This window comes from Podarcis muralis, chromosome 6 (assembly GCF_964188315.1).
Source record: "Podarcis muralis chromosome 6, rPodMur119.hap1.1, whole genome shotgun sequence".
In the NCBI taxonomy this organism is placed as follows: domain Eukaryota; kingdom Metazoa; phylum Chordata; class Lepidosauria; order Squamata; family Lacertidae; genus Podarcis; species Podarcis muralis.
This window is the reverse complement of record NC_135660.1, coordinates 62,431,296-62,454,854: the sequence shown is the minus strand read 5'-3', so window position 1 is coordinate 62,454,854 and position 23,559 is coordinate 62,431,296. Positions and strand designations below refer to the sequence as shown.

Sequence of the window (23,559 nt, the reverse complement as noted above, 5' to 3'; positions counted from 1 at the left end):
ATACCTCCTACCCTCGACTCCCCGGCAACGGAATGGGAAGTCATAAAAATCATCTGACTCCTGGAATTGATCACTTTTGAGAAAACAATACCACTGGGAGAACTGAGCGTTCTGAATATTTTCCGTATCAGCTTGCACAGCAATTTTAAAAATAAAATAAAGCTTTTTTGTTTAATAACAAGCTATATATTTTTTAAACCCCTTCATTGTTTTGACAGGAACTTCATATCTTGGGGTGGGGATAATATTGTGGACTTTTCTTTGACTGGCATTTTAAAAGTCGATTGCAGATGTGGGGAGCCTGATCTGGACTCCCTCTGCCCCATTGGTCCAGATTGCCCTTGAAATTGACTTTTAAAAAGTCACTTGTGCTAATTTTGTGAATGGTGTCATGTGCAGCTCAGCTCTGAGTTCTGTTATAATTTAATTTTCCACCTCACAGAAAAGCACCCAATGAATGACCCTAGACTTGTGTGTGCCATTAAAAGGGCGGGGGAGCGGTACTGTAACCTCAGCTGACAACAAAGGGCTTGTGGCCTTTAAAGGCCAACTTACTTACTGTGACATGAGCTTTCATGGACTCAAGCCCACTTTGGCAGATACATAAATTGTACACAATTGTAAGGTGGGAGTTAGGAATGCAGGAAGATCACCCTACTGAGGCTCAGCCCTGATTAGGAGATCGGGGAAACGGGGTGTGACCACATTTAAATCCCTCCTGCTTCCTTCAAATTCTATGCCATTCATTATGTTCTGGAATAGGAAAACAGGTTCATAGAATGAGGCATAAAGATTACCTGCATATTCTCCTCCAGCACATGAGAAGGCTGCTGGAATCTTCTTTTCCTGCTCGCTTGGTGGGGGTTCATAGCTGTCATCAGGGTTTTCTTCGGTGGGAACCACGTACATCTCAGGATCAGAGTGGTCATCAGGATTCTCATAATCACTATCCTAAATAAAAATAAAAATAGGGCATCATTCATTTTCTTAGAACCCTGTAAGATGCAACTCTTAGAGAGAATATGTGCTTTGGGTTGAGATATGTCACAGTATCATTTATTTTTAACACCACCCCAAAATGTAAGCAGCTCCCCCAAAGTCTTTTAATTCTGTGTTTACACATGATTAGTCCCCTGTGATGTATAATGATTACCTGTAGATGTGAATGGGCTGCCAGAGACTAGTCACAACATGAGAACATTCCCCAGTGCTCAATAAACAACTTGGATGCAATATTTTCCAGGACAATCCACATCTTCAGCTGTCAATCTAAACCTGTCCTGAGTTTACAAAGCAGCCTACGATTATGGGGAAGAGTAGGGGCAAGGACACTACAGGCAAAGGGCTACATGCCTTCATAGGCCACCTTCTGAGAGCTGCATAGCAGTGGTGGGCAGGGGCAGTTGCAAAAGTGGGCTAAGCAAAGAATGGGACTCTGATCACATGCCCAAGTTACATTCCAGCTATGCAAAAGTCAGATGCTTCTATATACAAACACCTCCATTCTCCTTCCAGGCCAGAAACCTTACCATACACAGGGGGTCAAGGTCCCATTCCAGACAAGAAAGAAGGGTGTGTGTGGCTTGTGGGTGTTTTGCTTGAGGACAGTCCCAAGGGCCAAATGCAAAGACTTGGAGGTACACATTTGGACCATGGGCCTGATGTTCCCCACCCTGGGTGCAGAGGATCAGAGCCGTGTGGGTGTGGGTTTCAGGGAAAACAAGGCAAGAAATAATTTGAATAGAGGACCAGTGACTTTTTTGCTGGTAGCACACTCAGTGGGTTTTTATGCCCTGTGGCGAATCCTAATGGCAGCCAGTGAGGCGGTGTGACAGTACTAAATAGCAGACCTTATCAGCATTTGTCATGCAGTGGTGCTGGAGGAAATGGGTGGTGGGATCAGAACTACATAGGTCAGGAATAGGGAACCTGTGACCCTCTGGATGTTATTGGACTCCCAACTCCAGTTCTGATCTAAGTGACAGCTTCTTATTATCCAGACACAAGACCACTGCTGTGAGCATTTTGGTAGGAATGCAGATACACACACACATACACACATCTCCAGCTCTTCAAGAGTGTGACTAGAAGACTGATAATATCATTTATATAAACGGAAGCAAAAATAGATGGCTTGGAGTCAAAAATTCCACAACTCAGATTTATAGTTATTTAGGTGTAATGGTGGAAGTGTGATGAATATACTTACAAATTCATCTGACCACTGTTCCTCTTCCTCTGCCTCTGCGTAAAAACAAATAAAATTAGTTTGCTAGCCACTGAAGAGCATGCAGGTTAGCAAGATGTCAAATACTTCCTTCTTGCAAAACTCTGTCTTCAAAACGCTCCTAACTGACGTGTTCATACAGCTAGCTAATACTGTAACTTAGATTTACGGTAGTGAAATGAACTGGCACTTGAGGACACAATTCGATAACCATGTGCTACAATATACAGCATTTGCATTTTATGGCAAAGGGGGAAAGCTGCTCCCCCTCCCCTTTGTTTATCTTCTTGGCCACTTCTCATAGGCTGTCAGATGCTGTGATATTTGCAGCTATCGTTTTTTCCCAGTGGGAGCCTGCATGCCTGACCATCCATCCCCAATAGCTGTATGCTAGGCAGTCTGCAACACTGATTTCCTATCCCTCGCCTGCACACCATTTGCATGAGACATTAATACAATCTTCTGACAGGAACAAGGCACATGCAGGCATCCCTCTTCTTGAAGAAAGTCAGCATCTCCGTTTAAACAGGAACCAAGGAGAGGAAACATCTTGCAAAATGTTACTCAGGAAATCTGAGGCCAAGGCACTGTGTATAATGGGCATCCAAAACTGCTCTTTCTTAAATCACAGCCTCCGATGTCTAAATGTGGGACAGTACTACTTTTCTCCTGAGGCTTCCTAAATACTATTCTGAAAGCTAGCAAAGGGTTATGTTTCATCAGGTACTTCTTATGGTTTGATCTTTTAGCTGAGGCAGCTTTTCTGCGGCCTGCCTTTTCACATCTAATAGCCGAGGTAATGATTCAAATTTCTTAATAGGGATGCAGTGTTCACGTTAGCTGCATGACACTTATGATCAGCTATGCAATGAAGTCATTAAGTGCCCATTTAACCATTACCCTAGCCATGTTGGAACCACTTCTGTGAGTGGTTTCCATGTAGCTGAGATAACTTTTAATTAACCCAACCATCTGGGTAGGGGCCAACTGCATGGGCACCCACCAAGGAACGGGCACCCCCAAGGGCAAGATACATGTGACTTGCCCCTCACCTTCCTTTATAAGCCCCAAACTCCCTAAACTGTGGTTGGTACCAACCACAGGACTTAATTAACAGTTAATAAACAGTTTCATGTTCATACCTCTATAATCTACTGGTGGCACACTTGGTGGTGGTTTATTTGTTAGCCTGTGAAAATACGAAAGTATTATATTACACTTCCAGAACGTTAAATAATAGTTGCACAGCAACAAAGCACTTGGCAAAAACGAACTATAACAAAAAGCTGGTGACAAAAGACCACGACAAAGACACTTAGCAAGAGGTACATGAAGATGCAAACAAATCTATGGTTTGTGATACTTCTGGGGAAAGAATGCATGTAATGAACGTGGATACTTCTGCAGGAAAACACAACGGACAGGCAATTAAGGATGTAAGAAATGCAGATTGTTAGTTACAAAACTATCCAATACAACATTTAGAATGCTAAATAGTAAAATGTCCTTTTAATCTGCAAATTTTAGGTTTGAACGCACCCAGTATTTCTTGTCTTTTCTGAATCAGAATCTGATTCTGCATCTCAATATTGGTTTCTAGCTCCTTTGTTTGAAAACAAGTTCCTTTCTTCTTTGCTAATCAAAATTTCAATTTGTTTTCCACAAGGCCTAGGGACCAGTTCTGATCCTGACCAACTTAAGAGGAGTTGCTGATGAATGCAAATCTAAGCAGAGCTGGGTTCTCAGATAATGGTGATTCATAAACTGTTTTAGCTGGAATGATCCTAGTTAGGTGGATGGGAGTTTTCCAAGACATGTCCAATCTGATTTTTAATTTGCAGCATCTGAAAGATACAATGTAAGCCAGGCATGGGGAACCTGTAGCTTCCCGTATGTTGTTAGACTACAATTCCCATCATTCCTGATTATTAGCCATGCTGTCTGGGGCTGATGCAAGTTGGAGTCCAACAACAACCTCAAGGGCTACATGTCCCTTGAGCTGTGACGCGGCAGCTAAAAAAGCCAATGCAATTCTGGGCTGCATCAATAGGAGTATAGCATCTAGATCAAGGGAAGTAATAGTGCCACTGTATTCTGCTCTGGTCAGACCTCACCTGGAGTACTGTGTCCAGTTCTGGGCACCACAGTTCAAGAAGGACACTGACAAACTGGAACGTGTCCAGAGGAGGGCAACCAAAATGGCCAAAGGCCTGGAAACGATGCCTTATGAGGAACGGCTAAGGGAGCTGGGCATGTTTAGCCTGGAGAAGAGGAGGTTAAGGGGTGATATGATAGCCATGTTCAAATATATAAAAGGATGTCATATAGAGGAGGGAGAAAGGTTGTTTTCTGCTGCTCCAGAGAAGCGGACACGGAGCAATGGATCCAAACTACAAGAAAGAAGATTAGGAAGAACATTAGGAAGAACTTCCTGACAGTAAGAGCTGTTCGACAGTGGAATTTGCTGCCAAGGAGTGTGGTGGAGTCTCCTTCTTTGGAGGTCTTTAAGCAGAGGCTTGACAACAATATGTCAGGAGTGCTCTGATGGTGTTTCCTGCTTGGCAGGGGGTTGGACTCGATGGCCCTTGTGGTCTATTCCAACTCTATGATTCTATGATTCTAACAGCACTGTTTAAAAGCCACGCATCTTTTACCAAGTGTTTAAAAGACGTTTACAATTATTGCTGTGTCTACTTATTCATTCCTATACTGTTTAGAATTTTAATGTTATCAGTGCACATTTAAATACAAACTGAAATGAATGTCTCCCTCATCCCTACTTCTGAGTGGGCATGTAGAGGATAACATTGTTAATCATTCAAAATCAGACGGAGGTCTGCTCAATTGTGGCTGATTCTCAGCCTCCCATGCCCTATCTCAGATTGTTCAGAGGGGCTTCCTAACCCTCCAATGAGGCTCTTTTTTGTTCTTGTGACCGCAGTAGTGAGTAGAATTTAGGAAACACTTCTTCCTGTGAGCTTCCTTAAGGTAATTTCTCTTAGAATCCAAGCCAATGAAGTGAACCATAGCTGGCATGCTTAAAAAGGATGAGTTTATCTTTTGTAGCCTTATTGGAGTTCACCGATTGGGTCTGCGTTGCTCCGTGGCAGGAGGAAGGAAGTCAAAATGACACCGAGTTGGTTCAAAGAAAGAGTTTATTCTGCTCTCGGGATAGCAGAAGGCACTTGCGTGATGAGTCCACAGCAAGTCCAAAGAAATGACAGGTTTCATGCAGTTTATATACCCTCCAGGCACCCTCTCCCCTTCCCCAGCCACGTCAACTTGTATACGCAGGTTGACATCACATATGTTCCTGCTCTGGTACTCTCAACCATAAAAGGATCTTCCTTCCTGTACTTCTGACCATAAAAGGATCTTCCTCTTCCTATTCTTATCTGGGAAGACGTCATAATCTCCGGGAACACGCTTTTGGCGTTTTCCCTGGACATTGGTCTTGTGCGTATTTTGTGGTCAGCACATAAGACAAAGTTCTGATGTGTTCTCGTTGTTCCCCTGGGGAGCCAAGGCCATCCCTTGCCTGTCCTAATAAAGGACAGAACTGTTTATGCAGTTGTGTCCTTATTATGGTTTTGCTCAACAGTTCAAGTTATACGCATTTAAAAGTGCTCTCTTTTGAAAGAACAAAAGGGGAGGGGGTTGAGTCAGTTTTAAACTTGCTACACAGAAACCCATTCCTTCACTTTGATCACAGTATATGAGAGTGCAGTGAAATTTCTCTGTGTTTCAGGTTGGCAGTAGATGTCTTTTTCGAATGGGACTGGCTTGAAGTATGACATGGCTGTTTGAATTATTTGTGGGTTTAACTAAACAAAATGCATTCCAACTTCTACAGGCCTGAGCTGTTAGCAGATTTCACAAAATACCTGTAGATGCCATAAATCATTTGATACAGTTACAAGGCGTTGGAATTTCCTGCAGCAGCTATCCACATCAAACACATGCTTAAACATGCTTTTAAACACTATGTGTTACATTTTTAACATGCACCACACAGGTAAGTGCTAGAAAAACAATCCATGAGATGGTCCCGTGGTGGAATGGATGTTCAAGTTTGCTCTGTCTATGTACTTTTAGGAAAAAAGAAAATTAAGAGGCTGATGGTCTAGGGACTCGACAGGAGAGAGAAGGCTCTGCTTCTACAAGTAAACCCTGGCAAAAAACACAAAAGCATTACACTGAAAGCGGGCAACAAGACTTCATGCTGAACAACCAAAACTTGTGCAATTCTCAATCGCCATACCGATCCCATGTATTTTTTCCAGTTTTGCAAATTATGGCCATTTGTTCATTTTGGAACCTAAATATCAAAAGAGAGAAGAAAAGACAAACGTTTCTCAAGCAGGTTAGGTCTGTCAGTTTGTGAAAGCTGTAACACTCGTACTTGCAAATGGAACGAAACCACAAATGCACACTACTGGTATTTCTGGAGCATCACCTAGTGAGTCTTTGATGGTATGAGTTCCACATGTGCATTTGGAGGACGCATCTAGTTGCTTCGACCCAATAGCTGCTAAAGTAATCACTCAGCTGCATTTTTATGTCTTGTGAGTTTTGGCTGTTCGGATTGGTGAACCTGCTGCTAGAGAAAGTAAACAGAAAGCTCCTGTGTGTGTGTGTGTGTATTGCTTGAATATGTGTGCATCTGGTGAGCAGTCAATGGAATGGAACCATTTGCAGGTCACGTAACCTTGCTCAACTGGTTTGGGAATCACTGGCATTATAACATTTACAGGCTTGACCATAAAGCAGGGCTGTGGAACCTGTGGCCCTCGAGATGTTGTCAGACTCTCTGATCAGCCGCAGCCAGCATGAACGATGCTTGGCGATGAGCTGTAGTCTTGCAACATCTGGGAGGATCATGCTCTCAACCCCTGCTATTAAGAACAGTATTGTTGATGGACTAGGGGAAAAGAAACCGGTCATGCCTGCTCTTGTATCTGTTAATAGCACCAAACAGCAAGCGATACTGATATCTGCAGATCAAGCCACAAAGTGGGATCCTGCAGAAAAAGTTTGCAACCCTCATAATAAAATTTCACAATAGTTATCAGGCTGATAACAAACCTGATGAACGAAAAACTCCTACGTTTTTCTTTGCAACAAGTAGCACAACGAAGCCTCTGTCTGTAGGTGAGAGAACATGACTGATGTTCCATTATCATCATCATCATCACAAGGTTTAGAGGCCTATATATTCTGCCATAAACCCCCCTAGTTCCCCATTTTAGTTCAGTTATGCTACAATTTATGGCCCTCCTCCTTTCAGTATTGCTTCTCCTTTCGTGTTATGCTTCAATTCATTTCCTTGACTGCACAGTCAGCATGCAAAATGTAGCTATTTTCACTGATATCGTTTTTTGTGGGAGGGTCAAAAGATGGTGACCTGGTTCTTGTACTCCAAAGTAGCTTTGCTTTTACAGTAAATAAAAAAGGAAGTCGTGTATTTGTCAGATGTGGTGTGTTCGGTCATGCATGCTCCTGTAAGCCAGTTTGCCCATGTGCAAGGTTACTCATGTGGTGTTTGGCAGGTGCTTTCAAAACCAGGCTTCTGCTAAAAAAGAAACGGCCTAGCATTGTGATTTATTTAATGATGAGCATTCTTATCTTGCTCTTTCTCTCTCTAAGGAGGGTCAGAGCAGAGTCAGTTAGAGACAGTAAAACAGTATGAACACAACAGGAACCGACAACAAAACTCACGGCACTCAAAATATAAGAAGTCTGATTAAATACAGCCATACGGATCTCCTAGAGGGGATCTGTTTTTAGCAGACCTCTCAGAGAGCTGTAATTCCCAGCACTCTCAGCAAACTACAGTTCCCAGGATTCTTTGGGTGAATGATGATTGTTAAAGTGGTATAAGAGTGCATTAAATGTAAGATATAGATGTTGCAGCAGCTGTGAATGGGGGACTTAGTATACCTCCTTCTTGCCCTGCATGTGAGCAAAACTGGCTGCTTGTTCTTGGTAACAGATTGTGGGACTAATTTTTTTTTTGCCCACAGCTATCTATTGATGCCATTAGAGCCAAGGAGAAGCACAAGCATTTTCTGGGGTGGAAGGAAGGTAATAATTGCAGGAGTGATATATGAGCTAATATAAAAGGAGTCTAGCTCCAGAGTGCCTTTCTGTAGGCATCTATATTTAGTCAAGTGTTTTAAGGATAAATACAGAGTTAAGCGCGCACACATAGCAGTTGTGGTAGGGGCAAATTGGTTCTCTCTCTCTCTCTCTCTCTCTCTCTCTCTCTCTCTCTCAAGAAAGGAATTGCTGCAAGCTCTTTGAAGGAGGGAGAGCAACCTTGTTGATTTGGTTTATCAGGTCCGTTGCAACAGAAGAAGTTGAGACATGTTGCTATCATGCCATTGTAATACAGAGATACTAGTTTAAACACAGTTGTTGAAAGCGCTTGTCTAATAGGAGGGCAATACATAACAGCTGGGTCAAAAAGGGATGCCCTTATAAAAGTTCAGCCCTAAACCCATGTACCTGGGAGCAAGCAGCACTGAAGTCAGTTGGACTTCTCAGTAGACGTGGCTGGGATTGCATTGTTTGTAAGTCTGAGCACTCTGAAATGAATCCACTGTAGATTATTTGGTGGAATTATTTGCAAGGTGGGCTGCATGCTACTTCTATTTCTCCTTCGCCTCATAGAATTGTAGAGTTGGAAGTGACCCGAAGGGTTATCCAGCCCCGCCCCCTACAATGCAGGAATCCAACCGAAAAAATTACTGAGAGATGGCCACCCAACCTCTGTTTAAAAACCTCCAATGAAAGAGAGTTCATCACCTTCTGAGGTAATCTCTGTAGAGCAGCTCTGGAGCAGCATGTCACAAGGAGATATGCTTCCTAACCATGAGCATTTCATTAGGCAGAGGAGCAGTAACAGTGCTCCTACTGAGGCTGAGACCATTCATGATGTAACTTTCAGCCGGCTTTTGACATACACCTGAGTTTCTGCCTCGTCTTTTGCAGGCTCATTCAGACAAAGAAGAGGCCGTACCGTATTTTTTGCCCTATAGGACGCACTTTTCCCCCTCCAAAAATGAAGGGGAAATGTGTGTGCGTCCTATGGGGCGAATGCAGGCTTTCGCTGAAGCCTGGAGAGCGAGAGGGGTCGGTGCGCACCGACCCCTCTCGCTATCCAGGCTTCGCGGACCTCTCTGCAAGCAGCGGGAGCCCGTCGCTGGGCTCCCGCTGCTTGCGGAGAGTTGCCTGCATGCAGAAGCCTGCGCGTGCTGAGCTCAGCGTGTCCAGGCTTCGCGTACCTCTCCGCAAGAAGCAGGAGCCGGTGCTGGGCTCCCACAGCTTGCAGAGAGCTGCCTGTTTGGGGGCTGGGGTCGGGGGAAGATTGGGCTTCCCCCGCCCCAGCCCCACGCCTGGGGAAAAAATAATAATTCCCCCCTTTATTTCCCCCCCTAAAAACTAGGTGCGCCTTATGGGACGGTGCGTCCTATAGGGTGAAAAATACGGTAATTCTTAATCAGTTGCATTTGCAAGCAAGCGTCAATGAGGTAGACCATCTGAAGCTCACATACACCTAGGAACAGTGGTGAGTTGTCACTGAGAAACATCTGAAGAGAACTCTTCAGCTGACATTTGTGCAGATGGTATGTATACTGCAGGGGAGACCAAGGAGGCACCATGTATTCCACCATCACATAAGTCTGATGCTTTAAAGCTTGCACCAGTTGCCCATGTTACCGGGTCACATTAAAGGATCTTGTGTCAATTAAAAAGGTCCTTAACAACTTGGGTGAAGGTTACCTTAAGGATAACCTTGGGGAAGTCTCTGTTAGGGATCTCCTATGGCTCAGGTCCATGGTTTGTACTCACCAGGAGTTGCTCATTCAGCATTGTGGAGATGATACTCTGAAGCTCCCCTCCCCTGCCTGAGATGAGAAAGGCCCTCTTTCTGCTGGACTTCAGATGCTTGACGGAGACCTTTCTATTTCAGCAGACTTTAAGGAAGTCATTTACGGAACTTAGGTTATCTACCTTTGGTTTTGTTATAGCACTTTATTATTTTGACTGATGGATTGTTTTATGGCTTGTTGGGTAAACTGCTTTGTTATGGCCACCTATGCATATCCTCCAACACAACACTGCCCAAATCCGAGACACCATCTTCGAGGTTCAAAATGGCGCATGTGTCATATGATGACTGCATTTTCCAGAGTAGTTTAACAACCAATCACAGGGAACTCTGGGAATTGTAGCTCTCTGAGGGGAATAAGGGGTCTCCTTACAACTCTCAGTACCCTTAACAGACTACAAAGCCCACAACTCCTTGGAGAAAGAAGAAGAAGAAGAAGAGTTTGGATTTGATATCCTGCTTTATCACTACCCTAAGGAGTCTCAAAGCAGCTAACAATCTCCTTTCCTTCCTCCCCCACAACAAACACTCTGTGTGGTGAGTGGGGCTGAGAGACTTCAGAGAAGTGTGACTAGCCCAAGGTCACCCAGCTGCATGTGGAGGAGCGGAGACGCGAACCTGGTTCACCAGATTACAAGTCTACCACTCTTAACCACTACACCACACTGGCTCAGATGTTTAAAGTGTTATCAAAGTGCTCTAAATGTATGGAGTGAATGCGGACTCATAAACATACTGTTATTAAGAAGACCATTTAGAACTGTTTGTTATGAACAAAACTGAGAATTTCAAAATGCTCAGTTGGGCATCTGGGGCCCCCGTCACATACCACAAAGCATTCCATTTAATGCACACTTATTTGGGAGTAAGCCCCCTTGAACATCCTGGGACCTACTTCTGAGTAGGCATGCACAGGCTTCTGCTGAACATGGATCAAAAATAGGCACTAAAATGAGTAAAACATTCAATCATGTAAATTGCAGGTGTGCATAGCTTACTTTTTGAACTTGCTCATTATTCCGCTGTCATTTTTCTTGATATCGTGTACTATTTTTTGAAGTTGCCTGTAGAAAATAAAGCATGGACATCTTTTATCATGGCTGTGTTATTAATAGAACAAGAAGGTGTATTACAACATATACAACTAGACACATCAAAAGCCCCATATTTGCTGTCATATGTTCCTTTTCCCCCCACACCACTTCTTTCTTTCACTCTTTTTCTTGGTGGAAGTGTTAATTCTTCTCAGAAGCTGTTGGTAAACCCAGCATCTGTTGAGAAAAACTCATCAAAGTGCTCTGTAGCGAGGCAATCTAAAATAAGCATCCATAGTGCTACAGTGCAAATCTTCTCATTGGTCTGATGACAATGATTCAACCAGTTTATTGAGCAACTTCTCAGAAAGTGAATCTATGGCATTCCTTTTTTGGGAATCTTTGGCATTTTTTAGTTTACAAAAGGTTTCTATTTTTTTTTTAAAGATTGCAAACTTTAAGAGATTTAGGTCATGAGGACAATTATCTTCCCCACTGTTGCTTCTCAGCAACTGGTCCTGGAGGTAGTATATAGTCATCATTTATGATCCGTCCAAATCCGCTTTCAAAACCATTTAAATTGGTGACCAACACCAGATCTTGGGCTAGCAAATCCCATTGTTGATCCATCCACAGTATGAACAAGTACATCCTTTTGTCTGTCTTGAATCTTTCACTGTTCAGCTTCATTGGCTAAACCAGATTCTAGTATTATGTGTGAGAGAGTGCACACACTCTTCTCTCTATCTGGTCTCTCCCCGTACCACGTGTAATTTTATTAACCCAAATCAGTTAATTAGCGGAAAGGAAGATTTCAACTAAAAGACCTTTGGTAGGCTCAAGACACCTTTTCCAGAACCTGATCTGTCCTGCAAAAGAACATGCAATCATAATGAATCCCCTCCCATTTAATCACGCCTTTTTTGAGCATCCTTGCAGAATTAGAGCATCCTTGCAGTATTAGGAATTAGAGGTGGGGAGCCTGTTGTTGGACTCCAACTTCCATCAGCCACACCCAGCATGGCCAGTGCTCAGGGTGATGGAAGTTGCAATACTGGAGGACCACATATTCCCCATCTCTAAGCCAGACACTGAACCATTTGATCTGCAGATGTTAGGCAAAGGTAAAAGGTAAAGGACTCCGGGACAGTTAAGTCCAGTCAAAGGAGACTATGGGGCACGGTGCTCATCTCTTTTTCAGGCTGAGGGAGCCGGCGTTTGTCCACAGACAGCTTTCCGGGTCATGTGGCCAGCATGACAAAACTGCTTCTGGCACAATGGAACACAGTGACAGAAACCAGAGTGCCCAGAAATGCAGTTTACCTTCCCGCTGCAGTGGTACCTATTTATCTACTTGCACTGGTATGCTTTCGAACTGCTAGGTTGGCAGAAGCTGGGACAGAGCAACAGGAGCTCACTCCACACCAGGGATTCGAACTGTCAACCTTCTGATCGGCAAGCCCAAGAGACTCAGTGGTTTAGACCACAGCGCCACCCGCATCCCCAACTCTGCAGATGTTATCAAGTGCTAAAGCTTGTACCCATGCCATGAGCAACCTTATTTGCTAATTCTTGTACATCAAGTTGATGTTAAGTTGATGTCACCAGTTTACAATTTTAGCTCCTATGGTTTTGGAAAACAAGTTAACCCTAGTATTGCCCCTACATTGAGGGGTAGAAGAGACATATTTCACCTCTACCTCACTGTTGTAGAAAGGGAGTCAAAGAGCTTGTTCCCATTTAGTCAATTTTATTTCAATGGAGCTGGACTGTACTCAGGCAATGACATAGTAATTACCTCTCAGCTCGTCTTTGTTTTGGTAGACGTGACTTTTAGTTTTGTATAAACAGGTGTGCAGGTGAAACAGAAATTAAGAAAGAGAGGATTATAGTTTCTGAGCAATGAATGGAGCTCACCAGCTCCAGGCAGATTGTAAAAATCCACTGGAAGTTCGGAATGCCCCCTCAGTCCTTCCCTTTATTTCAATGAGACAGGTAAAATAAATAGTAACTCTCTAATCAGGATGTGTTCACTCAAAAGGGGGTATCAGACTGGTTTCTCAGCATTATGCCCAACCTCAAAAAATAACTTAGGACAGAGAAATCTTCTTGTTGGTTCTAAAATTGTCAAAGTCAAATACAAATGCTATTAATCCAGTAAGGAAGGTAATGCCATTCAAATGTAGCACTGCTCAGCTGGTGACTTTATTCTGCTACCCTTTCCCTCTTAACTGGAAAATGGGAAGTCTCTGAGCTGCCAGTACCAACCAGGTGTTCCATGGATTAGGCACACAAAGGAATACACAGTCAATTACCACTTGCATTGATTTATGTATCTATGCCAAGGTCACTAGGCAGTAGGTATCCAACTAATGTATTCTGTCAGGGCAAAGGATTTCCACTTGCACAATCTGGTCAGCAACTGTGAGAACAGCATGCTAGACTAGATGGGCCATTGGCCTGATCCTGTTAACAGATTTAGGAGGTGTACAAAGGGAGGGCAAAGTTCTGTTGTACAAGTAGAAATTCTTGAGTTGATGGAATGTGTCACTTTGCGCTACTCTGTATACAATCCATTGCTTCCACCCGCCCCCAGTTATAAATTAGGAACTTGCTTCTTTTTTCTTTTAAAAAGGTCTAAGCGGAATTACCCACCCCACCCCCAAATATTTTGCAGATATTTGCAAATATTAAGCCAATAATGGATATTGTAAATATATTTTTCTTATATTTATTTATTTATTTATTACATATCTTTATCTATTACTTAATACCGAAACAGTCTCTAAATGATTTACTAAAAACAATACATATATAAAAACAAATAACGAAGCAGGTAAACGGCAGCACCAAATAAAACAAAAGCAAAAACATAGTAGCCGATTTCGAAAATGTTTTGAGTCAAGGATCCCTTCCCTTTTCACCCTCCCATTTGCCAAGGCACATCCTGACTCACAATATACTAACTTCTAAATGTACGTTTCTGTAGGATAGAAATCATGAGTTTTAGTATACAGGAAGGCGCCTTATACCAGAGCCAGGCTATTTTATCCATTTACCTTAGGACTGTCTACTGTGATTGGCAGCAGTTCTCTGGGAACTCAGCAGAGATCTCCCCAGTCATCTGTAACTTCATGCTTTTATGCTGGAAATGACAGGGTTTGCCCCGGAACCTTCTGCATGCAAATCATGTGCTCTACCATCAGGGCCATCCTTAACATTGCAAAGTTAGGCAACTGCTTCAGATGGCAGATGCAGAACTGCCCTGCCCCCCTTAAGCTGTCCTCAGATGCAACGGAAGAAGCTGTGCCATCGTCAGTGTTGAAGTAAGACTCAACTGCCAGCTGAGTATGTGGCTACAGTTTGTGGAAGGGGAAAGGTGACACCTCGTCCATTGCTTCAGGCCACAAAATGTCTTGGGTAGCCCTGCCTACCACTGAGCTATGGTCCCTGTCCAGAGAACTCTCCTGCATGGGGTCCCAATCTAGATAAAGCCACTTTTAATCCTGCTGAAATAAACAGGGCAAATGATTTGTGACTAAGTCCCTCTAATTTTAAGGAACAAATTATACAATGCTAGGCAGTAAGTCCTATGGAGTCAACTTATTTCTGAGTAAACATTCATGGCAATAGGCTGACTAACTTCGGGCTGTCACTTGTTTCATTCTCATAAATCAGTCTGTTTTTACTTCCAGTAAATGTTTCACTCCTGAAAGGTTTGGCGTTTATAAGTGCAGTGCTCAAGAACAAAATTGTGAGATCATGTTTTGGAGCAACGTGCTCAGCATATGCACACTTGACAATGATATTTCACTACAAACAACGTGGATGTAGGATGAACTCCTTTCCATGGAAAGAGCTAAAGGGTTTTTTAGAGCTGCATGTAGCCAGACCCCAGGAATGGCTTTGACTGGCAGGCTAAACCAGGTGAGGGTAGCTGATGGGTCTCAAGCCCTCAGTGAGTTAGGGACTTCCCTCTGCATGCAATGACAGGCTCCAGTGGATTGAGCGGACAAGACCAATTATGGATCTAATGGTCAAGAAGGAGGTTTCTGCACATGCTGTAGAGGGAACTGAGGAGCAGATGGGGCTCATCAACCTGGGAAGGTAGCCCTTCTAGAAGGAAAACCCTGAACCTCCACTGCCTTGGGGAAGAAGAAGAAAAAGCTAAGGAATAAACCCTACACAGATCTGGAGTGGAGTCCCTAAGACGGTTGGATGGCGCCTTGTGCATCACCTTCCACCAACTCATGCAGCCAAGCAAACGTATTTCTCTGCTTTGGACCACATCAGGGGGCAAGAGGGAGGTCCTGTCGTCTGGGTAGCCCAGGCTCTCCATATACACTGCCCAAGCTTGCACCCTAGAAAGGTCACTTGGGTGTTGCTAATGCAGTGGTTTGACTTCACCCCTGGAAGCGCACTGCATTGTCTCCCGGGGCAGACAGATGCCAATAAATGTCATGTACAAAAAAAGAGGGCCCAACATACAGAAGGCCAACCATGGGAGGGAAACACTCATATCCACGATGGACTGGCAATAACTGTGGTATCAGTGCATGGAGTTTGACCCATGGGTCAGATTTCCCCATCTGAGAAGTTTATACAGGAAAAGCAGCTGCTTCTCATGGGGACATGAATGACAGCTATAATGATGTCCCACAAAACGTGAGATACACTTGCTTCCCCAGAGCCATGCCCTTCCTTGCAACCTTTGGAACACCAGCTTTCAAGACGGCTCTACTGGATCCTTATTGAAAATCTTGTCACATTTTACAGATTGCCCTTCCTTGCCTTCCTGCTGAGATTTTGTGTGGTTATCTTCACCAAGTGCTTCCGCTTTTCCTTTTATTAAGCGTCACACTCCTGGAAGGTTCTTCTCTATTTAGAAAAGCCTGGTGGCCAATGACATGTGATTATAACGTCAGTCAGGTCGGAGAAAGAAGCGTGCAGAGTAAGAAGCTGAAATGACAGCCATCATACAAAACAAACAGATGAGAAGAGGTCAAACAGGTTTCTCTTTAGCTTCATAAAAAAGTAGAAGCAGGTGAATCCAAAGTTAAAGACATCTCAGGGTCAATGTTTTGCTGAATGCACCTTTGGGTTCTGAGACAATTAATAGTGCAAACCTACCCATGCTTACTCAGAAGTAAGCTCCATTGAATTCAATGGGATATACTCCCAGGTGAGTGTGTCTGGGACTGCACTGCACAGCTCCTTTCATATTACAAGTATTGGGATACTGCACGGGCTATTTGTTACTTTTAAAATGTCCTTCGATCACATACTTATCAGTGAGAGAACTCTTACCAAAACAAACTTTTTTTTGGTATTGTTAAAGTATGCCAACTTTAATTATGGGATGAATTGACTACTGCTTCAGTTGCTTAGTTAATTTTTTTTAATTAGTGGAGCTGATATTTAATAGCATACTTTTGTTGTTGCTGCCACGTTTTAAAGTCTGGCATTCTACTTCAACAAGAAATGAAAGTCATTTTAACAACCCACTTGTCAGTCACACATCATTGGGGTGTCAGATGATTTGACAGGTGGTTGGCAGGCACTAGGGAACCTACTGCTCCTGAACAGACCACGATTGACGTTCTGTCCTGCTTCTGCCGGGTTCAGGTGTACAAAAGAGCTCTATTGCAGGGAGCTCTATTGTACACTCTTAACTGGGCAGGACTGACCTCCCCTGTCCATCAGCTGATTGGTGGGTGACTCAGGGCTCAGGCCCTCTTTCTAGAGGGTTTCACTTCCCTCCCTGATCAGGGTTATGTCACCTGACTGGCAGATGAATGTAGTTTCAGAGAAATAGCCTTGTGGGCCAAGGCTGGCCTACGGGCCCGGGGCAAAAGTTCTCCATTCCTACACTAAAGCCATTGCTTTGGCCTTGCATGACACGTGAACCAAGTCATTGTTTCATCAGCATTTGTGTAAAGATGTGCTTCATATTGTTCCTCTGTAACAGTGTTCCAGAGGTGCTACAATTATCCATTTTTTTTAAGAGACAAATTGAGAAAAATTGTTTATGTGGAAGGATGGTAAAATATATACAATTTCCAAATATTTCGAAGCTGAGGGTGACGGGGAAATCCTCTCTCTTCCCTTCTCCATAAAATAGAAGGAAATTGGTGTGGAAATAGAAATATATGCAGCACTTACTTTCTTGTCAGTTGTAAGCCTATTTTACTACGTTTGGAACCTAAAATGCATTATGTATATCAGAGTACACGGAATTGTACATGCTGGCTATATTTGTTAAATTCAGAAGCATACACTCTATCAATTGCAACCCAGCACACATTTAGAGCAAGCCACAATGAATGCAGTGGGACTTTCTTCCAAGTAAACATGTATTGAATTACACTGTTAATTTATTCAAATCATTACAAATAAGCATCAAAAAGTATCATGGGGGGAAATGAGGGGAAGGTTAAAACAGTGCTGTAGTAGGGTAGGTTTTTTGGTTATTGTTTTTAAAAACACACATTTGATTTAGGAAATAATGATCCAGAAACAGAAAAAAATACCACCACAAATATCTATATCTCCACAAAATGGAATGATTAAAATGCAAGAAACAACGATTCCTCTTTCAAACTGTCTCCACCTCTCTTTAAAAGAGTTAATTATCTATCTGTAGCCAAGCAGCATAGGAGTTGAGTTGTCTTCGGTTTACATCTGGCCCTCCAGATGTTCCACGACTCCAGCTCTCATCATCCCTAACTATCGGCCATGCAGAAGGTTAAGGCTGTCAATGGCCACTAGACATGGTGGGGTTACATATTGCCTTCAGTTACAGAGCCAACATGCCTCTGAATAAATACCAGTTGCTGGAGCATAGGAGTGGAAGAGGAGCGTTTTCTGCTCATGTCCTGCTTTAGGCTTCCCACAGGCACCTGGTTGGCCAATGTGAGAGCAGGATGCTGGCTTGATCCAGCAGACAGTTCCTCATATGTTCTTACAGCTGGGTCTGATAGGAGCTGGAGTCCCACAATGTCATCTGCAGGGGTTGCAAATTAGCCACCGCAAGAATGGAGGGAATTTGCAATTACCCAACACTTTATATTGCATCACATAGTTATTATCGTACTTTTCCATGTATAAGATTAGGTTGTTTTTGTTTGTTTTTTTACTAAAAAAGAATGTTAAAAAGGGGGGTAGTCTTATACACAGGGGCAACCTCTCCCCATTTTCTTAATTTTGAGTCCCCCAAAATAGGGGGCGTCTTATATATGGGGGCATGTCATACACGGAAAAATACAGTATATTGGTACTAGAAATCATTCTGAGGGAACACAGTGCAGCTTAAGGAATACTTGTAAAACCTGCCTTAAAAACGTTATCTTTGTTATTCTACAAAAAGAAAATAGATCATAAGGATGTTTTTCAATTTCTCCCAATTTTTTTCCGCATTGGAAAAAAATAAAACAAATGCTTGGGGAGAAAACAGTCCCCAACACCTTTCGATCCTGGTCCCCGCTCTCATGCACACATTATTTCTGTTTCTATTGCTTACTGTACAGCAGTCATTGCTGCATTTGACATGTACTCACCTCAACCTGGGCAGAACACCCCCACCTCCCATTTATTCCTGTACATACTACAGTGTACCTCGGGTTAAGTACTTAATTTGTTCCGGAGGTCCGTTCTTAACCTGAAACTGTTCTTAACCTGAAGCACCACTTTAGCTAATGGGGCCTCCTGCTGATGCCACGCCGCCGGAGCACAATTTCTGTTCTCATCCTGAAGCAAAGTTCTTAACCTGAAGCACTATTTCTGGGTTAGCGGAGTCTGTAACCTGAAGCGTATGTAACCCGAGGTACCACTGTATATGGGAAACCAAGCTTTAAAATGCTGGTTGCCAAACACTTCAGTCCTCATAACGTTTACTGGGAAGTAAGTCCCACTGATTTCATTCCACATAACTGGACCTGAAGCTGTATCTCGAAAGGTCACTCAAATAATTTCTGTTAAGCATGAGTAGTTCTATTAAAGTGAAGCAGGGCAAAGCATGTTATTAAGGTAGATGAATGCTTGTGTATATAATGAAGTAGCTGGAGCGAAAGCAGAAGATTGTGGCCTGTACGGCTGATTTTCTTTATACCGTCTCTAAGCTATCATTAGACCTGCTCATGGCGATGAACGTCGGCTGCTTTGGTGGGATTTCGTTAGCTTCCTTGTTTCTTTAGCTGAAATGTTTATAGGCTAAAAGGGGGGGTCCTCTTACGATGACCGTCAACATTTCATGTTTCAAGCCAACTTCCCAGTGCATATTTTAGGAAGTGCATGACAGTAATAATTCTGGGAGTATTTAGGTAGTCAAAATGTTCCCAGTGCTTCTGTGGAATAACACGGTCTATCTGATTGTGTAAGGGATGCGGGTGGCGCTGTGGGTAAAACCTCAGCACCTAGGACTTGCCGATCGTCAGGTCGGTGGTTCGAATCCCCGCGGCGGGGTGCGCTCCCATTGCTCGGTCCCAGCGCCTGCCAACCTAGCAGTTCGAAAGCACCCCCAGGTGCAAGTAGATAAATAGGGACCGCTTACTAGCGGGAAGGTAAACGGCGTTTCCGTGTGCTGCACTGGCTCGCCAGATGCAGCTTGTCATGCTGGCCACGTGACCCGGAAGTGTCTGCGGACAGCGCTGGCCCACGGCCTCTTAAGTGAGATGGGCGCACAACCCTAGAGTCGGACACGACTGGCCCGTACGGGCAGGGGTACCTTTACCTTTTATCTGATTGTGTGGCTATAAAGCCCTGTTCATATATCTGCTGCCCTGAAGGATAACGCTTAGATAACCTGTGAGGTTACATGCTGCCCAGCTCTGCCTCTCTGATCTCTGCCTGTTTGGTAAAGGTCTTAAGGGGGAAGACAGCTTGACTTCCATAGGTTCCTCCATGCGACTAGAAGCCCCTCACAGATGGGGCTCCCAGCCACGTGGAGGAGTCTGTTTGAGGAAACCTGGATCTCGCCTTCACTCAATGTGATCAGAGGGGTGAAGCTGTTCCGGTGTGGGGATTGCTGCATTTCTGCCTGTTGAATGCCTGTTAACGGCACAGAGACTACAGTCATACCTCGGGTTACAGTTGCTTCAGGTTGCGTTTCTTTCAGGTTGCGGACCGCTGAAACCCGGAAGTACCGGAACGGGTTACTTCCGGGCTTTGGCGGTTGCGCATGCGCAGAAGTGCTAAATTGTGCTTTGTGCATGCGCAGACGTGCATCCCACACAGATCACGCTCACAACCCAAGAGTCCACTGTATTGGGAAAAAAGGTCAATCTCATATATCATCTTCCTTGTAACTTAAACTTCCGCCTTGCTAGTTTCTGCTATGTTATCCTCAGTCTGTCTTTCTCTGTCTTTCAAATTCTTTTCTTTTCTTCTAATTTCCCTCCTACAACTTATTACTTTGGTAGCCTTTTTAAAGGGACGTGTTCACTTGTCCAATCAACGTGTGGACAGGATTGCACCCACTAGTTCTCATGCCAAGCCTGTATGCTCCAGTTGGCATCCAGACTTGCAGTGCAAATGTTCGCAGGCAGAGAACATTTGTGCATTCCATGTGATCTGGAACCCTGAGGATACAATGTGCTGTATGTGAGAATGCCAGAGGTGGAGTTAACTGGAAGGCACAATGTCAAGGGCAGGGCTGATCAGTGGGGCCTCACTCCTATAACTATAGACTTCCAGAGCTGGAAGGGACCCCAAGGGTCATCTGGTCTAACCCCCCGCAATGCAGGAATCACAGCTAAAGAATCCCAGACAGATGGCCATCTAACCTCTACTTAAAAACCTCCTATGGAGGAGAGTCCACCCACCACCTTCTGAGGTAATCCTTTCCACTGTTGAACCCCTCTTACTGATTAATGTGTCAGCAGATCACCTGAATGTGGAAGGGGCCATATAGTTAACTGCTTTGCATGTAGAAAGTCCCAGGCTCAACCTCTGGCATCTCCAGATAGGACTGTGAGCCCCCCTGTCCAAAAGCCTGGAGAGCTGCTGCCAGCCCGTGTAGACACTAATGAGCTAGATGCATCAATGGTGTGGCTTAGAATAAGGCAGCTTCCTATGTTCCTAACAGAATCTAGACCTTTGCTTGATCTCTGGAGCAACTGCTTTTCTGGGTTCTATGCTGCCTTCTCCCAGATGTCCACAACAATCTTAACAAGCTCTGCTATCTTCTTTCATTCTTATCCTGCTTCATTTCCCTTTTAATTTCTATGATGGAGGTGGAGGAACAAGCTTTGCACGTGGCAGCAAGTGTCCAAAGAGTGTATGCATGAGTTGGTGGGATGTTCTTTGTCGCCATCGAGGTGGGGGTGGGGAGCTGCAAAAGTTCCCACTCACGTCATTGTGCCCCCACTTTCCAGCACTTCTTGTCCTACTAACTCTGGTAGCGTTTATTCCCGACTAAATATGCGTGGGATTGCAGACTGCGCCTCTTTGAAATGTGCCTAGCAGTACCGACATGCTACTACATGTAGAAGTTTCGGCAGGAAGTGGTATTCAACACAACACTGACTCCAGGCTCCTCCCTTATTCTGTGGAGAAAAGTCCTGAACAACAGTGCTAAATCCAAGCAGTCACCCTTATACAATTGTGTTAGATATTTGTTTAAAGATATATCCTGCCTTATTGCGAGACTTGAGATGAATTAGTACACTGGGCAAGATAAATTCTCTCTGTCTCTGTCAGGAAAGAACAGAGAGTCCTGCAAAATTTACAGAAACAGGCTTAGCTATTCAGCCTCCTCTGCCAAATGCTAGTTTGCAATAATTGCTTTAGCTAATATGGGCTGATGAAATCGAATTACATGCTTTGTCAGCGCTCCTGTACTACTCTATCCATGCTCCAATCACAGTGATGAACATCGGACAAGGGTTTTAGCTTTACTGCATACCTGTTCCTTCCTGCATCCTCAAAGCACTGGTAACTCATTAACATCCAATTGCCTTATGTGTATGTAATTGCATTTGTTTTCTCACATTGACATCATTCCTCACTTTAAATCTGCTGCAAAGTATAATTGCTGTGGCATTTGTAGGTATGTAAAGTTAAGTGCTTACAATTACTGATTTGTTATTGTTTGTCGATGATTTTACTGATGGCTTAAATGTTTCTTGTAAAGTGTTTACTACAATTTTACTACAATTAAGAGGCATATACTTTTTGTTTTATATATTACTATTTTGTTAACTGCTCTGTGCTCCTGTAGGACAAAGGGAAATCTAGAAATGCAATTCATAAAAATATGGTTTCTTAGATTTTACTTTTTATTCCAACCAAATTATCTTCCCCTAGATCGATTGACTCACAGAACATTTTTACATGTCCCATCATCAAAAGTCGCGTGGGCACTGTTAATTCTCCACTAGATTCCTCGTGCCATCAGTTTCTTCAAATTAATTTTCAGTAGAGCACTTTCAGAAACACTCTGTCTCAAAGCCAGTTTGTGATATAAAGTTCCCAGACAGGTGTAGCTGAGTCACACCTGCATGGCATCACCCACACTTGACATGTTTGCTGCAGAAACACCTGTAGAACACATGTGTATCTGCAGTAGTTGGTTTTCCCTTGTGAAGCAGACAGAGAAGTCCTGCTCTTTGGAGCTCTCTTTGGAATGCATTCAGTAACAGGTCAACCGACCATGACTAATTTTTTGTCTTTGCAATATAAATCTGAAAGCTGCCATAAACGCTATTGAAGAGTTTCATGCAAAAAAACCCACCACCACCTCGCACATTCACTTCCTGCCAACTGTGCAGCACCTGTGCAAATTCTAGATGGATGCCCAATGCAGAGAAGAGGAACAGCTCAAAGATAGTGGCACTGCCCACACAAAGGAAGGATGCATGCACCAATGTGATAAACAGCAATGCTTCTTGAATTTGCAAAAAAAGAGAGAAAAGCACAAAAAAGGAACACAGGGAGCATTATTGTATCCTCATTTAAACAAATGCCAGGCTCCCAAACAGTTCTGAAAACGTGCTGGCATATTGAGGCGCAAACCTGCCAGCTTGGTTGGGCTACGGCACCTTTTGTGACCGGCTGACACTCAACAAAGGAAGCATTTCTCAAGTTGGAAACGTAAGGTACTTCAAGATGACGTATTTACTGCACATTCATCCTGACATGTTTGCAGGGAGATGAGATGATGTTTGGCTATTTCACTGAGCACGCATTCTGCTTGGTTGGTGGGGAGGTTAGATGATGTTGCCTATTCCTGTCCCATTCCTTCTCACCAAACATCCAATCTTCCGGGAAAGTGAGTTTGTTGCCCAAGTCCTCCCAATTGATTGTAATTGCCCCACCTGAATTTGCTGGTATGCCACTGAATCCCACCCCAAGATAGCAACAATCTGGAAGCAAGCGATTCACAGGATGTTGTTGTTGTTATTGTGGTT

The 23,559-nt window shown here is 43.6% G+C and overlaps 1 protein-coding gene across 4 annotated transcripts in view; it reads right to left on the bottom strand.

The window, feature by feature from the left end:
• Positions 1-23,559, bottom strand: part of BLNK (B cell linker) — a 102,867-nt gene that overhangs the window by 22,702 nt on the left and 56,606 nt on the right. For 2 of the 4 annotated variants that reach the window (XM_028729845.2, XM_028729843.2), the window contains exons 4-8: positions 11,120-11,185; positions 6,489-6,545; positions 3,370-3,416; positions 2,210-2,244; positions 798-951 (exon numbers count right to left, since the gene is read on the bottom strand). In XM_028729845.2, coding sequence (XP_028585678.2) covers positions 798-951; positions 2,210-2,244; positions 3,370-3,416; positions 6,489-6,545; positions 11,120-11,185 — 359 coding nt within the window. The remainder of the gene's footprint in view (positions 1-797; positions 952-2,209; positions 2,245-3,369; positions 3,417-6,488; positions 6,546-11,119; positions 11,186-23,559) is intronic. The other 2 variants (XM_028729844.2, XM_028729847.2) reach the window with 1 other exon arrangement.